The sequence below is a fragment of the Barbus barbus genome, assembly GCF_936440315.1.
Source record: "Barbus barbus genome assembly, chromosome: 17".
NCBI lineage: Eukaryota > Metazoa > Chordata > Actinopteri > Cypriniformes > Cyprinidae > Barbus > Barbus barbus.
Genome location: NC_136745.1, coordinates 20093335 through 20110177, shown reverse-complemented (window position 1 = coordinate 20110177; position 16843 = coordinate 20093335). Strand labels below are relative to the sequence as shown.

General features: G+C 38.1%; 1 protein-coding gene across 1 annotated transcript in view; it reads right to left on the bottom strand.

Moving 5' to 3' along the window:
* The window catches only part of LOC306883750 (glycine receptor subunit alpha-4-like), a 46120-nt gene that overhangs the window by 12543 nt on the left and 16734 nt on the right, over positions 1 to 16843 (bottom strand). The window contains exons 2-5 of the mRNA XM_079439202.1: positions 6455 to 6588; positions 5909 to 5976; positions 4112 to 4335; positions 2640 to 2722 (exon numbers count right to left, since the gene is read on the bottom strand). Of these exons, the coding sequence (XP_079295328.1) occupies positions 2640 to 2722; positions 4112 to 4335; positions 5909 to 5976; positions 6455 to 6588 (509 nt within the window). The remainder of the gene's footprint in view (positions 1 to 2639; positions 2723 to 4111; positions 4336 to 5908; positions 5977 to 6454; positions 6589 to 16843) is intronic.

The following is a 16843-nucleotide window of genomic DNA, read 5'->3' as shown; positions in this document are numbered from 1 at the left end:
TTAATTTGTCATGTTCCCACTTTTCATCCATTTTCTTGTCTTTGTCATCATTTTGCTTGAAATATTTGTTCCCTTGAAAACACTTTTGCACACCCAGTTTCCTAAAATTTACTTTCCTTCTTTGTTTTACTGTTCACACCTTGACTTTAATCTATATCTCTTGCCTTCAGCATCAGATTTCTCTACCAGGATGTGTCCTTTCCAGACAAGATGATCCCACCCCTTGGCTGTGTCCTAACACTTGTCAAAACAGTTTTCAGTGGGCCCTTGTTTAATCAGAAATGATTATGCCCTCCATTACCACTTTGTTAGGCAGTAAACCTGGCTGTCTTCCTGTGTGTGTCTCTTTCTGTCTGACCCTACTCCTTAGAGGAGGGCAATTTTAACTGCGGCCACGGAGGAGGGATTTTTCCACTGATTGAATAAATACTGTAGACATACAGAGGACACAGAAAGGACAGCTGTCTGGGTGTAGTATGCCCCCTAAATCTTTTAAACCATATGAGTCACTGAATTTTGAATGAATATACTTCAGGTGCTGTCTTCGGTCACAACATGTAAACGGGGATTCAAATCAAATAAATCAACAGGCAAATCCAGAAGTCAAGCTAAGTGGCATTTGAAGTGAATTTCTGCATTACACGCATTCCTCATTTGGCTCTTCTGGTTGTTAGAAAGGGCTGTTCTTTTGTCTCATGGAGGAGGAATTAAAAGCCTCTTGGGCACCTGAGGTGGGCCACATAATAAAGGGGACACAAAATGAAAGTTTCATTATTGATATCCTTTAAATTGGTTCTAGGAGTTAAGATGCTATCTGCTCTGAGGGCACTGGGGTGGTGAATAGTCTATTTCTTTGACTCCCTCTTTCTTTTATCAAGGTAATAAGGAAGAACACTTTATGCGCAGTTTTAAAATGAGGATGCTGTGTCGTTGATACTTCTTCTAGCCGATTCTTCTTTTTGTCAGTGAGACATAGAAAACGGTTTTGAGTTATTCATTTTCTACAGATTTAAAAAAAAAAAACTCATAATGCTCAAGATTACTGGGTTTGCAAGTGGAAATAGACAAACAGTGGATTGTCATTACCATCTTAACAGGATTTGTTAATGGCAACAGCGCATGGTATAAACTAACATTAAAAAAAGTTTTATTTTTTTATTATTTTTATTTTTTTCCCAGCAGGGATGCATTAAATTGATCAAAAATGACAGTAAAGACATATTACAATTTTTTTTTAAATAAATGCTGTTTTTTAAAACTATCATTAAAACAAAGCATATTATGGTTTTCATAAAGCTGTTTTAGAAATGTAAATTACAAGAGATGTTACTTGAGCACCAATTTAGCATATTAGAATGTTTTCTGAAATATCATGTGACACTGAAGACTGGAATAATGGCTGTTGGAAATTCAGCTTTGAAAAAGGGAAAGGAAAGGGAAGTGGTGTGTGGCCAAGTATGGTAACCCATACTCAGAATTTGTGCTCTGCATTTAACCCATCCAAGTGTACACACAGTAGTGAACATACACCCGGAGCAGTGGGCAGCCAATGCTGCGGCGCCCGGGGAGCAGTTGGGGGTTCGGTGCCTTGCTCAAGGGTCTCACCTCAGTTGTGGTATTGAGGATGGAGAGAGTGTTGGTTATTCACTCCCCCCACCTACAATCCCTGCCAGACCTGAGACTCGAACCCACGATCTTCAGGTTACAAGTCCAACTCTCTATCCATTAGGCCACGACTGCCCTATATTGTCATCAGAGGATTTTAAAATATATTGCATTTTGTTTTTGTGAAAAGTGGGGACATCCCATAGGCATAATGATTTTTATACTGTACAAACTGTATGCGCTATTGCCCTACACCAACCCTACACCTAAACTTAGCCCTCACAGGAGACTGTGCATTTTTACTTTCTCAAACAAACCTCACTCTATATGATTTATAAGCATTTTTTATAAGCATTTTGAAAACCTAACCTTGTAATACCTATGTCATACCCATGTCATTATACAAATTTATGTCCTCATTTGTCACAAAAATGCGCGCACACACACACACACACAAATATAAACAATTGCAAATATAATTGCAATATTATTTTACAATTTACCTATTTTTACTGTATTTTTGATCAAATAAATGCAGGCTTGATGAGCATAAGAGACTTTGAAAAACATTTCCGACCCCAAACCTTATAATGGTAATGTATATGAAGAGTTTAGATGCAAAAACCCCATCTGTCATCCCATCTGAAATTTTCATAAAAAATTAGCATTTTTATCAGGCTCCTGTGTTTAGGTTCAGTAATTTTACTCTAATATCAATGTATAGTTCATTTTCTATGCAATTAAAATGAAATAACTGAACATAAAAATAGGAGCTTGATAAAAATGCTAATTTTAGAAGAAAATTTCAGATGGCACTTAGAGGCTTTTGCATCTGAGCTCTTCATATGTTCACAATGCACACAAGAAGGTTTTTAAGTATGTTCAATGTGTTTTACCTTCATGTTGATTGCTATCAGTGCATGCATTAAAACTCCATATCTGTGTCAGAAGAATCGAATGCAGCAAAGTGTGAAGAGGGGAAGGGCGAGGAGGGATGGGGGAGGGAGAGAGGAAGAGAAGAATAGAGTACTCACAGCTTTCTAGCTGCATAGTACAAGTCTGAATATCCATTGGGAAATTCTTCAAGTCCATAGGACAAGACAGGATGAGTGTTAGCCTAAGACAGAAAGTGGAGAAGTGTCAGAAAAAAGACAAACAAAACCACACCACAAAGGGCAGAAAAAAGTTGTTAAATAGAGGATAGAGAAAGAACAAAGGAGTTCGCAAGGAAGACTCAAAAATGAAAATTATCATTATTTACTCTATATGTCTCTCAAAAAAAAAAAAAAAAAAAATTATATATATATATATATATATTAACATAATATATCTGGCCAAGCTTTTCAATATAACTTAAGTGAATGACAATGGGGTTATCAAGTTTTAAAATGACACAAAAGCACTTAATAATAATACATATGACTAGTGCACTATTTTCAAGTATTCTTGAAGCCATTCCATAGCTTTGTATGACTTGTTCATGAGCAAACTAGTGTTTTGTGGATGAATTATTCTTTTGAGATGGACACATTGAATGAAAGCTAAAACAAAGATTTAAAAAATCAAGATGCTTTTGCATTTTCAAGCTTGAAATTGTATCTTCTTATCTTATTTTGTCTTTCAAAGTCATATAGGTTTGTAACAACACATGTTTGAGGAGTGACTGAATTTTCATGCCTTTAAGGGCAGAAATTAAATTTCAAAATGCACCAATATTCAAAATCCCAGTTTACACTGTCTCTGTATGAGATCAAATCTCTATGGCTGTACATTTCATCCCTTTGATTTGTTATCAGAGAGTGAATCCCCAAATGAGGCAGTGAATTGCTGTTTTTATATCATGTGCCTTCTTGGTAATAGCCAACTAACTGCCTGACAGTGTTTTCTTTGACATTTTTTTATTTTGCTGCTCACACATTAAGGTTTTAGCAGTGAGGAAGTGTTGCCGCTAATATAAAGTTTGAATAGAGGAAACAGTGTAATTACCTACTGTAATGCAGTGCCTCCAAGAGCCATCAGTGCTTTTTTGAAGAGCCAGTTTATTTTGTGCTGTGATAACCCTAAATTCAAACCCCCAAATATCTACACTTAGTAAATAATGATGTGGAGACCTTTTTATGCTCAACACGTGACATTTTATTCCACCATATTTCCCAAAAGAGCATCCCTGGCATGATTATTTTCAGTTCCATCCACCCCTAGAATAAACTTTTTAAATTCATAGATTTTTTTTAAATAGCAAAAGGGAAAAAAAGAACTAACTTAAAACCTTTTTAGTTTGTTTCTAGGCCACATATCTCTACGTATTGTATAATTACTATGGTTAATAATTGCTCAAATTGTGATCATTGTGCTTTTAACTATCCCTGTTTACTTTGGCTCATGTCTTTAACATATATTTCTGAAGGAATGTTTTCATGCAAAAATAAAAATAAAATGATCTTATGCACTAATTCTTGTAAATTCCCTGTGTTCTCTTAAATCTTTGAGGGACATCTCTGATTACCTAATGCTGTATAGGACATTCCCGTTCTGAAAGATCCTCAGCAGCTTGTTGTCTGTTGTGACTTCATGGAAGTTTGCACCTTTTTCGTTAGCAAAGAACAAGTCAGGTTTCCATATGGAGTCCAGCATAGAGGGGTCCAGGTCTAGAGAAGCATCAGGATATTCACTATAGGCCAATCGAGGGTCATTCCACTGCTGGCGTAGAAAGACGTTAAGCCTATAATCCTGCAGGAAGAGAGAGAGAGAGAGAGAGAGAGAGAGAGAGAGAGAGTGAAACAAAAAACGTTACGTCCTAAAACCTTATAGGTTGATTTCTGGATTTGATTATTTTTACGGAGTGTCTATTTACACTAAGTGCAAATAGCCCATCTTGTTGGCAAAGGCTATTTACACTAACTCCGCCCACTAACGTGTGATTGCGCTAGTCAATATTAAGAAAAGAAGCTAGGTCAACATCAGTTTCAGTGGCGTAGATGGTAAGGCGCATGCTTTTTGACGCGAGCGACCCGAGTTCGATCCCACCTTTTGCCAAACATTTTTTTCTCCCTTTTCAAATCTCATATGCATCAGAAAGGCATTTATTTTCAATAAAAATGAAGGAAATAATCAAAAAGTTGAAAATAAAGTATTGGGTAGGTGTAGGGAGGGCTTTATTGTCCCAATAAGGTGGCATCCATTTAATAAATTTGAATTACAATTATAATTTACACTCAGTATGTTATTATTGCGTACTGTTTTATAATGTACTACAATACTGAGGTGCAGATAATTGCCACTATTTGCAATAAGTAGTATAAATAGCACAAAATCTTGCTATTTTAACATAGTGTAAATAGAATCTATAGCTATTTGCACTTAGTGTAAATAGCATATCGTTAAAAAATACTGCTATTTACACTGAGTGTAAATAGCATCTGATGTTATTTGCACTTAGTGTAAATAGAATCCATCGCTATTTGCACTTAGTGTAAATAGCATCTGTCACTAAAAAAATATGCTATTTGCACTTGGTGTAAATAGCATCTAATTGCTATTTACACTGAGTGTAAATAGCATCTATTGCTATTTGCACTTAGTGTAAATAGCGTCTATCGCTATTTACACTTAGTGCAAATAGCCGCTGCCAAAAAAATATGCTATTTGCACTTAGTGTAAATAGCGTCTATCGCTATTTACACTTAGTGTAAATAGCCGCTGCCTTATTATAAATGTTCCTTTTAGTCTCAATGTTCTTTTTCATTTTAGTTTAATTGCAAACAGCACAGGCTGAATCAGATATGCTCTTAACATGCAAGTAAATAACTTGTTCTCCCTTGACATTAATTTCTGTTGGAAGTCCTGCATTTCCAATGATCAAATCCCAGGTTAACCGACTAACAGACCATTAACAATGGAAATCTGTAACGGTCAACTGAAACATTCTGCTGACAGAGACATTTAGTGCTAAGCACAGGCTTTAGAGGTTGGGTATATCACTGTTTAATTTTTTCCCTCAAGATCCTGGCCGTTCTCTCAATTTTTCATTTTAATTGCATGGAGGACAGTTCATTATCAGCACATCAGCTGACCCACTGGACTCTAAACTTCTAAGTGATGTGCTCCTCGAGACAAGGAGAAGTCAGGTAAGCGACTAAAACTCACTCAGCAGTAATATAATTGTAACAGATCATACTGCCTGAAAGAGTAGAGAGAGAAAGAGAAGGAATTCCCCTTTGCATTTGAGGTCAAGGTCTGAGATGCATAAGTGCAATGCTGAATCTTTGATATTAAACAAAACTAAACCAGTGTGATTACATACCATAGTTGTCTCTGTAATGGATCCAAAGCTGTTGATGAAAATATTACAGGTGACATTTACTGCTGGTCCTGTTGAAATAGAAAGGAGAAGTTTCTTAACACTTTTGTTTGGAGAAATAAGAAATAAATGAGATAATAAATGAAGGCAGCAATTTTTGTAGATAGCCCCTAGTCACCATTTACTTTTATTATATAGAAAATGACCAGCTTGAACATTCTGCCTGACATCTCTTTTTGTTCACAGTTTTGTTTTGGTTCACAGAAAAACAAAACGTATGGATATAGGCTAAACTAATGATGAGTAAATGATGACAGAATTTTTACATTTTGGGTGAGCTATCCCTTTAATAATAACAACAACAGAACAGAAGAATAGCATTCCTGGTCCTTAATGTATTTGGAGTAATAGTACACAGTCAGGTCATTGGGTTCTTTCTACTGTCACCTCATTATGCTTCAAGGAGCCACTATTGTCAAGCTGCTACCAGCTTCACAAATTATGTTGCATATATCCCGACAAATCCAGTTTGTTTACATTCTGTCACACCTTTGAAGTTGGGTCTGATGCGAGCATCATAGCCGGAGGTTCTTCCCATCAGCTTGTCCAGAAAGTCCGATGGGGACATAGGCTTCGGGGCTGGCCTGCTGGAGGACTTTATCTCCTCTTTACAGGAGCCCAGTCTGCCAGAGATAGAGAAAGCAAAGATGAAGGGGTGTAGAAAAGAAGCCAGAAAGAGAAAGGTGAGTTAAAGGATGATACAGCAGTGAAAGAACTGTTCAAAATGTCTTGTTGAAAAGACCAGCATCCAACACCAACATCCCAAACTTATGCTTGTGACCTGCAATACTGGTTTATTGAGCAGGGAATGCAGAGGCATAATGCATTAAACATGCATTCTTCATACTGTGTTTTTACTGAAGCCTGTCACAGTGATCATGGCAAAGAAAAACAGGACCCACTAAATCCCTAGGCAGGGGGAGGTATTGTCTCTGACAGACTGATGGCTCAATTGAAATGCTGCGAATGTCACAGTTAGGGGAAACGACTTTGATTCCAGTTCCAGCGGGACTTAGTCTGTGCCTGACAGACCTGCAAGGCCGGAGCAAGTGGATCCCAGAGGCTCGAGTCTTGGATTTGACTGGATCTTTTTCCTTCTTGATACTTCAGAAGAAGTGTTTTCTGCTTGCTTTTGATTCAGTTTTGAGCAGATCAGTCATGACCCCAGTCCCCAGCCCCCGAGAAGTGAAGGGCCATCACATCAGACTCCCTGTCTCTTCCCAACGTCAAACTTTCTGATCAGTGAGTCTTTCTCAGTGTTTTTATCACAAAAAATGTGGAGTGAATTTTAGTGGAAGCTCCCAGGTGAGACTCTACTTAGATTGCATAGTGTGTGGAAAAAAAAGTGTAACCAGAGGCTGTGTTCTTTCCCAAAGCCCTGGAAGAAGCAAATCTCTCTTGGAGCGAGAAAAAGTCCAATATGGGTTAAATTTGCCTCACAGGCTCCAGGGCTTCCTCAAAATCCAGTTCAGATCTTGTTTATCCGAAATAGAAGAGAAAGGCTGCTAAATGAATCACCCCCCACATTTTATGTGGTCCAACTGCCTTAGAAAATCTGGCTTTTCGCACACACTCCTGCTTCGCTTTTCAGCAGGGTTTATGATAAGACCATGCTAGAATGGAACATGCATTTTTAAAGAGTCGCAGGAGAGCGAGGCAGCAATCAAGTTTGTTTCTCAGCCTTGAGTGTCTGACTCACGTTTGCATCCAAGTACCATCAGCATCAGATTTTGTTTATAAATCTCATGGTCCCACGGCTTATACACCAACTGTGCCAAGTTCATATCTAAGTCTTTCTGAACTTGGGAAGCTTCATTCCATTGAGCTCTTTAAAGGTTGGTTTTCTTGCTCTTTCTTTCACTAGGAGAGAAACCATATGTTTTATGTTCTCTCTCGTTCTCCCTCTTTCTCTGTCTCACCTAAACAATCAATGTTTTTCTTAACACCACAGTGTATTACGGACAGTCAGATTACATTCTAATCCCCAGTAAAATGGTTTATATAATATGTGGCTCAGGCACACAAAGAACCGCCATGGCAAGAAGCCACGGCAAAGGTCCATTGCTTGTGTTTGTGCTGGGTATAATCCATGGTTTCTGTTGTTTTGGTTGTCTGGTATTCAGCACCACTTCAAATATTCCAAAGAGATTACGCAGTCGCATTTGAAATGCACAAACTGATAAGACTTTTTTTTTTTCTTTTTTTTTTTAATGCTAAAAGCATTCTTTTATATGTCAATATATGGTTGGTGGAAGCAATTTTGTCAACATTACTGAGGTGATGAATTGGCAAATTTCCTCCAAATGGTAGCTGTGTTAATGGCTTTCATGTACTGTGGGGTAAGCTGCGCCAGTGATAGTAAGTTTGGCATTTAAATGCATGAAATACTATTACATTGACCCAGTTGAATGTTAAACCTTTTTCTGACTGGGTTATGACTATATCTTGTGCATCAAGATAAGACTTTGGAATGGGATAGTGCACTATTCATTTTTTAAATATATTTTTTACATTTATTTTTTGCTTTTGACATGTTTACATTTATTTATATTTGCAAGCATTCATCTTACCCTTTGGTATGACACAATACGTGGCAAGTTTGGTAGTTATATTTTTATGGCCGTATGTTATTGATACTTTCTTCTGATTTTTGGTTGATAGCAGACTTCCTTAAATATAATTAGGAGGATTAGTTTAGCCTTCTTTTTATCTTTACCTGTCTCATTTTGGACAATGGAAGTAAAAAGTGGAAACACTTACCCCACACTTCCAAATTATATTTTAAACTATTTTATAAAATAAAACGATAAAACAGAATTAAGTAATGGTGGCAATAAATCTGTCAGACAGTCAACAGAAAAGTTCACTAAGGTCACGAATAGAATTATTCACATGCATTGAAAAGATTAAGTTAGCCAGTCACGTGTGATTACCTGCCATGTCTCACAAAAGCAGTCTGTCAACAGCATTCAATTAAAAAGTGATTAATTAACTTCTGTGATTGACCTGCTGCCCTGTGAAACTATAATTGTCTGGAGGTTTTACTGCACTTGATTATAGAGATGCACAGTGCCTGTGTGTTGAATCTTACATAGTTACTGTCTGTTTTTCAATATTTCTTCTCTTTATTTTTGTCAAGATTATGTGGAAAGATTCATGACTGGATTTCTTCCCCCTATGAGTTCTTAGTCATCAGAAACCGTTTCAGATGGTGAATAAATCAGCATAATATTTTAAAGCATGCCTAATTTTTCAACGACAACGCAGAAAAGTTTAGAAGGTGGTACAATTAAAGATTAGAATAAAATTCCTCTCTCTGAACTTATATAAATAACTGGGGGGATGTTAACGGAGGCAGATCTAAGCCTTTTTCATGCTGGGCTGTTGCCTTCAACTGGGTGATGACCACAACATTTTTTTTTATTACTGTAAGCCTCGAGAGATGGCTGACCCCTTCATCAGCCGTCATGAATTTATAATAACTGCCTTATACCATTGCTAACTTCACAGTATTTCAGATTCGTTCCCATAAGACAGAACTGTACCAGCGCAGCAATCCAGTCACGTAACTGTGTGAACATGAGAGCTACTCATCAAAGTGTGAGTGGAGTGTTCCTGAGGTGTGGAAATGCTGGGATACAGTCAGAGGGAGTCGCTTAGGGGATTCCCGGGACGGCAGATTATAAACACAGATCCATTGTGGTAGGGAGGAAATGAGAAGCAAGAAACTTTAATACAGAAAAAAGCTGAAAGTGAATGAAGAGAAAAACAGTAATTAACTGAATCTAATGTGAAGTGTTTGCCTCTCGTCTGACAGGAACAGCATCTGTCGGCTGGTCATAAGGCCATTGGGGTTGGTAATGGTTCCGCAGGAAGCATTACTGGAATACAAGAGGCCTGGTTAATGAAAGGGCTTTTTCTTGAATCATTGAGATGCAAGTAAGGTACTTTTAATGAGCCTGACCTTTCAGGGCCCAATACTGCTGTCTGATCCCTGAGTCCCTGTCTGAGGAATGACAAGAATATTTAACACTCGTTGCTTGCTCAACAATAGCTCAGATATTTTCATGTTTTATCAGCATCCTGAAATTAATCACCTTGATGGCACCATCATTGGCAGACATACACACATTGTAAAAAAAAAAAAGGATAATGCTTGAACAGTTTTGACAGTTTTGCTTTTCAAAAAGATGGGACTTTAGTTTTTTTCTAATGAAAAAATCAGTGTTTGATCGGGGTAATGGTTGGCCACCCCACTCACAACTGCTGCCTCTGTCTCTTTTTTTAGTAGTAGAACATCTTTACGACCACATGAAATGGGAGACGTTTCAGACGCGCACTCACTTCACCCCAGCACCAAGTGCGAGTCAAATGAGCGGAAACAGTACTGTGCTCATAGTGCGCTTCAGTTACATGCACAAAGGCGCCGGCGCACGCAGTAGTATGTATCATTTCATATCAAAGTGGGAAATAAACTACGTGCACGCAATGTTGTGGTTAGTTAAGTCATGAAGTTACCAAAAGGCATTTAAAGCTACCTTAAAACTATGCATGCATGTAATATTTGTTATATATGTCTCTGAAATGCTTTTCCAAACTGTCCTGGTGCATCCCAGCACTGTCTCCCTCGTCTAAAACACCCTATTCATCTCGTCAGCTCATTAGTAGAGACTTTAAGACCTGAAGTGAGTCAGAAAAGGTAAAGAGAGTTGTGAGAAAAAACGATGCATGTCAGATCTGCATCACAGTCAGCAGGGGCAGCTCTTAAAAAAATAGCACCAAAAATAACCTAATAACCCAGCTGCTGTGATGTCTGTTAATCAAAGAACAAAAAAAATATTTTATATTTTATAGCTTTAAGGATTCGTCTATATTTAATTTAGATTTTAGTGTTTGATAAATTTATTCAATTTCTGTATATTTCTGCTCAAGGGCACAGGTCTCTAAATATGATATTTATTATAATGGGTTGTTTGTGAAGATTGTTTTAAGTTCACTTAAATTAGAAATTGTTATTTTTTAAAGTCGAATAAGTGTTCAAACTGATATCTCTCAGTTGTACTGTAATGTTGACTGGCTTTAGTTAATGGTTAAATATTAGGGAAAAAACTATTTCATAGAGACATCAGTAGTATTGGTATCAGTGATACTGGCCGTCAGTCATTAAAAAAAGATTCCATTAATATACTGTCTTTATGCTGTTTGTACATTAATTTGAAGATTGAATGTGAAATTATTGCAATATACAAATATATTTAAAAGTTATTGCAATATAAATAATTTTTTAGGTGGAATTAATCACGATTCATTTCAGAAAAAAATGTGCGATTAATTATTAAATTTTATTAATCGATTTACAGCACTAGTTTAAATTAAATATTTATTTATTAGAATGTGTTGTTGTTAAAGGTCCCATGGCATGAAAAATTCACTTTATGAGGTTTTTTAACATTAATATGAGTTCCCCTAGCCTGACTATGGTCCCCAAGTGGCTAGAAAAGCGATAGGTGTAAACCGAGCCCTGGGTATCCTGCTTCACCTTTGAGAAAATGAAAGCTCAGATAGCCCGATCTGGAATCTTCCCCTTATGTCGTCATACGGGGAAAGGTTACCTCCCCTTTCTCTGCTTTGCCCGCCCATGAGAAAATGAGCTACGACCGTGCGAGGCGAGCGTAATATTTTTTTTTCGAGAGAGACATCATGGCTTGCAAACGAGCTAAGCACTGTTTTGCATCTGAGTAATAAACTGTGCATATTAACAGACAAATTATGTTCATATTTAAAAGTCCAAACAGTCAGTAAGCGACAGGTGCGACGGGGGGGGGGGGGGGGTTAAGTCGCTAGGTTTGTTAGTATGTACCCGTTATGGGAAAAAAGCCGCCTAAAGGGTCTGAAAGTGACTAAATATTGTGCTAAAGTCGCGCTCGTGTGTGTGAGATGCGTGAGCTGATGGCAGCGGGCGGTGGATATTGTTGCGGTCCGCCCAGGTAAAGTCTATGTGTGGGAAACACTGACCGTATCCAGACACAGCATTTTAAACTAACCATTCGGAGACGTCCTGCTGTAGCCGCTGAGTTGCAACTTCTTCATCTGGTGCTTCTCCATCCGGATCAGATTCTGGGTCAAACTGAAAAGCTTGAACGACTGCGTGTCTACGAGCCATTGCGATACATCCACTGTCAACATTAGCGCATGGTACCGTGGCCGCAAGCTGCAGGACACACACCCACCCTCCACCTTGCCCCGCCTCTCTCCTCATCATTAGCATTTAAAGCTACAGACACAGAAATGGCTCATCCTAAGGAAAGCTCATTTTGGGACTGGCACGTAATGGCTGAAATTCTGCACCAAGGCTGAATTTCGGGAACGAGACTTCAGATACAGCACTAGGGACCAGGCCTATATAAAAGCATCCAAAAAACAGCATGTCATGTGACCTTTAAAACTGTAATACAATGACGTTTCAAACATTTTTAGTTGGTTTTTATTTGTAATGTTTCTGCTATTCAGAAAACTTCCATCACATCTTTGGTATCTGTCACGAATCCAGTCCGCAGCCTTCAGTCTGCTCACAACCAGATGTCATCTTCTCTTTACATTGACTTTCACACCACACAGACTTTTACATGTCACACCGGACTACAGTTCCCATGATCCATAGCACTGATTGCACACACACAGCTGAAGGCACTGATTACACATTCACAGCTGAATCCATTCAGACACGCTTTATAAGCCTTGGACTTCCTAGTTCAGATCGACGAGCACACACACACCGTGAACACACACCCGGAGCAGTGGGCAGCCATTTATGCTGCTGCGCCCGGGGAGCAGGTTCGATGCCTTGCTCAAGGGCACCTCAGTCATGGTATTGAGGGTGGAGAGAGCGCTGGACATTCACTAGGCATACCAGAAGCTTCCATGCATGTGTGTTGAGGCAAGTTGGAGCTAATCTAGCGTTTAGCACTCTCCTAGTGTTAGCTGCCTTACCGAGCCATTCTGTGTTTCTGTTTAGTCTCTAGTATTGTTCTGTGTTTATCACTCACCTAGTGATAGCTGCATTACTGAGTCTAGTTTCCAGTTCTAGTTAGTCTATTCATTTCGTGTTGCCTTGTTTCCCGTTTCCTGATTCCTGTCTGTGTATCTTGGATTAACCCTTGTCTTGCCGTTCGGACTCTGTTTATACCTTGTTTGGACTATTGCTCATGTTATTGGACTACCCGTCTTCTCAAGTCCTCTGGATATTGTTCACCGATCGAAGACCCACGCTTGCCCTAGGATTATTCTTTGCCTGTGTTATACCTGTTTGCTGATGTTTTGAACCTGCCTGTGTTTTTGACCACGTCTTGGAATAAAGCTTGCAAATGGATCTGCATGTTTCATGTCTCGCTCACCGTGTTACAGTATACTTCAAATGTTTTTAGTATCAGCTCTCGTATTATAAAGTTGGCTAATTGTGAGAGGAGAGATTTAGCCTCTGCACATGTTAAACAGGGCTACAATCTGCCAATTCTTCCAAAGGAAAGTAAATCTGGATAGATTTCAGCCCAGTCAGCTGCAATATTATCAGACAGGCCTTGGGGCAACATGCTGGAATGAGAAGCTTCATAAGAGGTTTGACTCTGCTGATACACATGATTTGAGTCCTTGTGTTCTTCACAGTAAGTACAGTGCTGCATGTGACCCTCACCAAGTCCTGGTTTCTCTCAAGGGCTTTGAAACCACAATTACAGATAATTAGAGATAAATGCTAAAAATATAGATTTTGTCAGAGCCTATGAGAATAGAGAATATCATTATTTAAAAGGCTGATTTTCACATTTCAAAATATATAATTTTTTTCCCACAGAACAAAATAATGTGGATTTGGAATGACTTGAGATTGAGTAAATGATGACAGATTATTAATTTTTGAGTGAATTAGGTGTTAAAGCCCTTTCAAAGGGCTGTCTATTATAGAGCCCATTGGACACTTTGAGGTTATCCTTTCTCCATATGACCCATCATGGACCCAGAATCCTAAAAATATGATATATGAAGGGTGAGTAAATGAAGGTAGAATTTGTATTTTTGGGTACAATCCCTTTAAGAATTCTGGGGACATGATGACTTTCACCTGAGTATTTTTAAACAGGTTTGTCATGGAAACAGAGGAACTTTAACAAAAGTAACACTGCTGTAAACCTCCTGAAAAGATGTTGGGTTTTAGATGCTGGTTTTAATTAGCAGCAAGCTTCACCAGAGTTTCTTCAGGTTTTGCATTGCTAAACTGGTACTAACCATTATGGGAGTTCATCTCGTAGATCATGATTACCATCACAGTTACCAACCTGGTTTCAATTAGTCCCAGCATACACTTTGCACATGACTTGCAAACATATGCTGCTAATTGCTTTTCTTTAGGGAGCCAGTGATCAGAAAGCATATCAATTTTCAAAGTGGCCACTTTTTAACCAAAGGCATGGGAAATGGTCATTAGACACTCATGGATGGTTGTCCAGATTTTTAGGGCTATTAGCATAATATGAGATGGAGTTTTTACAGGTTTTACAGCCTGTCATCAAAATACAGCTCTGATCATTTCCTTGAATGCTTGCACTCAAGCATATTTTGCCCTTTGGATCTTAATTTATTTTATTTCTTGTGGAGGTTCAAGTATGATCATTTGAGTTAAATGTTGTGCATATTTGAATAGAATAGAATCCATCCATTGTCAGTTTCTTGCTTTTTTACTGAAATCTATGTCATTTAAATTTTTTTAAGTTTCAGTCTGGCCTTATCCATTTGGTTTGTTTTCTGTACTTTATTTCTATCCACGCTTTACATTTGATCAACAGCATCATAGGAGGAATAGGATTTGTCTTGACTGATGTGATCTATGTCCCTTCTGTGGTAATGTTCCCGTGTCCAAGGAGACACAGGGAGATATTGGTAGTATGTGGACTCCATCACCCACTGCCCTTAAGCAGTAACTGGGCAGATGCCTCTGTAGAAAAACATGTTTGGAATCTGACACGACTCACACATACAGGTCAAAGCTGCCCTTTGTGAACATGGAAGTGAAAAAACCTCTAGAATAAACTACATTTGTCAACGATAATCTCACCACAGGAATATCTTGCAAGCCTTCAGTGTGAACTTTTTTTTCTAGGCTGGCATTCACGTAGGAACCAGAAGCAGTAAAAGGTAGAATAGACCGACCATGTAGAAATCAGACCACTAAATATGGTGGCTGTAGTAATGGTAAATTTAGAGTATATTGCTTTTAACTTTTTTTTTTACCTGCAAAGTTTTTTCATCAATCTGGTTTTAGAGTGAGCTTGAAAGCTCTAAAATCATTAGCGATGCTTCACAGCTCTTTCCCAAGAAGGTTTATTCCTCACTGTTTACAAATCCTGCATCATTATTAGTGTCTGTAGAAAGCTCATTGTTCTAAACTAAATCTATGATGCGGCGCAAAAGCAACTCAGTGGAAATGTATACTGCAAGTAAAAAACTCATAACTTTATTAAAAGTCGAGCTCATCTGAAACTCCTCGCAGCCCACAGATTACACATTTTAATTCATAATGCAGTCTTTAACCTTGGGGCAGGCTGTCTTTGACATCTCAGAGGACCCATTAGATTAGATCATGTTTCAAAGCTAAATTTATTCTCTGTTGCTGAAAACCTTGAGAAATGCATTTAATGCCGTGATGGTCTAATTTTTAAAATCTGATCTTCCTCTTTGCCCGTAGCCACCGTTCTCTCCAGATTCACAATTTGTTTAAACTGTGGTTTAGCGGTGGCTTTCTCAAGCTATCAGCTTAATGCTCTGGTGTGCCATAATTAATTATAATTGTTTTTGAAGTGTATACTGATTTGCAGGGAAACATGATACTTTAAGCATTTTTTCCAATCTAATAAATTCTACTAGTCTGTTGTAGCATTTATCATTCTCTTTTTGATCACAAAAGGAATTGATTGAATGATTTGCATAAATATCTGAATGTGAAACTGAATGCACAATTCATCTTCCAGCAACTGTCTTTTGAAAAAATTAGACGTAATTGGCGATACAGTATGTAGTGAAAAAAAGGTATCAGTGTTGCTTGGTTACATAAAGCCCCATAGTGTCAATTAATAGAATAGGCTTTGTTGTGCAAGTCATTTTTGTGAAAACCACTCATCTGATTGTTTATTCACCAAGGCTATTATTTACATTAATTGTTATCAAACCGTAACATTGCTAATTGGTGCATCATCTCACAAAAATGTACAACAAATGAGCCCATCTGCTTTTCCCACTTAATTTGAAGACAATCAAACAAACAAAGATATGAATACATTACCATTTAGATACAGCACCATTAAAAAAGTAAAATGTAAAAAAAAGTTTCTCAATATCTACTATTGTCCTCTCAGCCTTCATCTCATTCCCTTACAGAGATAGACCTTGGTTCAGTCGGGAATGTCTGTTGTCAGTCTGTGAGACAGCGCTCCAACTTCTCTGATTACTTGTCTGATGGTGCCAGCGCTCTGACAGAGAGCTGTGATGGGTCTTTTTGTGACGTGATCTATTCTGTCAGAGCAATAAGCAACAGAGCCTATCAGATTCACCCTCCCAAGGGGGTCACACAGGCCCGTCTCTCTCATCAGGGACCATGGATGATATTTCAGGATCGTCAATCTGTCATTCAGTGTTTTAGACCTTTCCTTTTTCAGTGTGTTCATTAAACATTTTTGTGGTAACTGATGTTCTAGTTTAAAAAACATCAAACCCTTCTGTAAAGGCCAGCATATGTTATCTCTGTTTCCAAACTTGGTTAGCAATTTTCTGCATAATGCAATTTATCATTTATTAATACTTTTCAGTATTAAGCGATTTAGGTGTTTATGA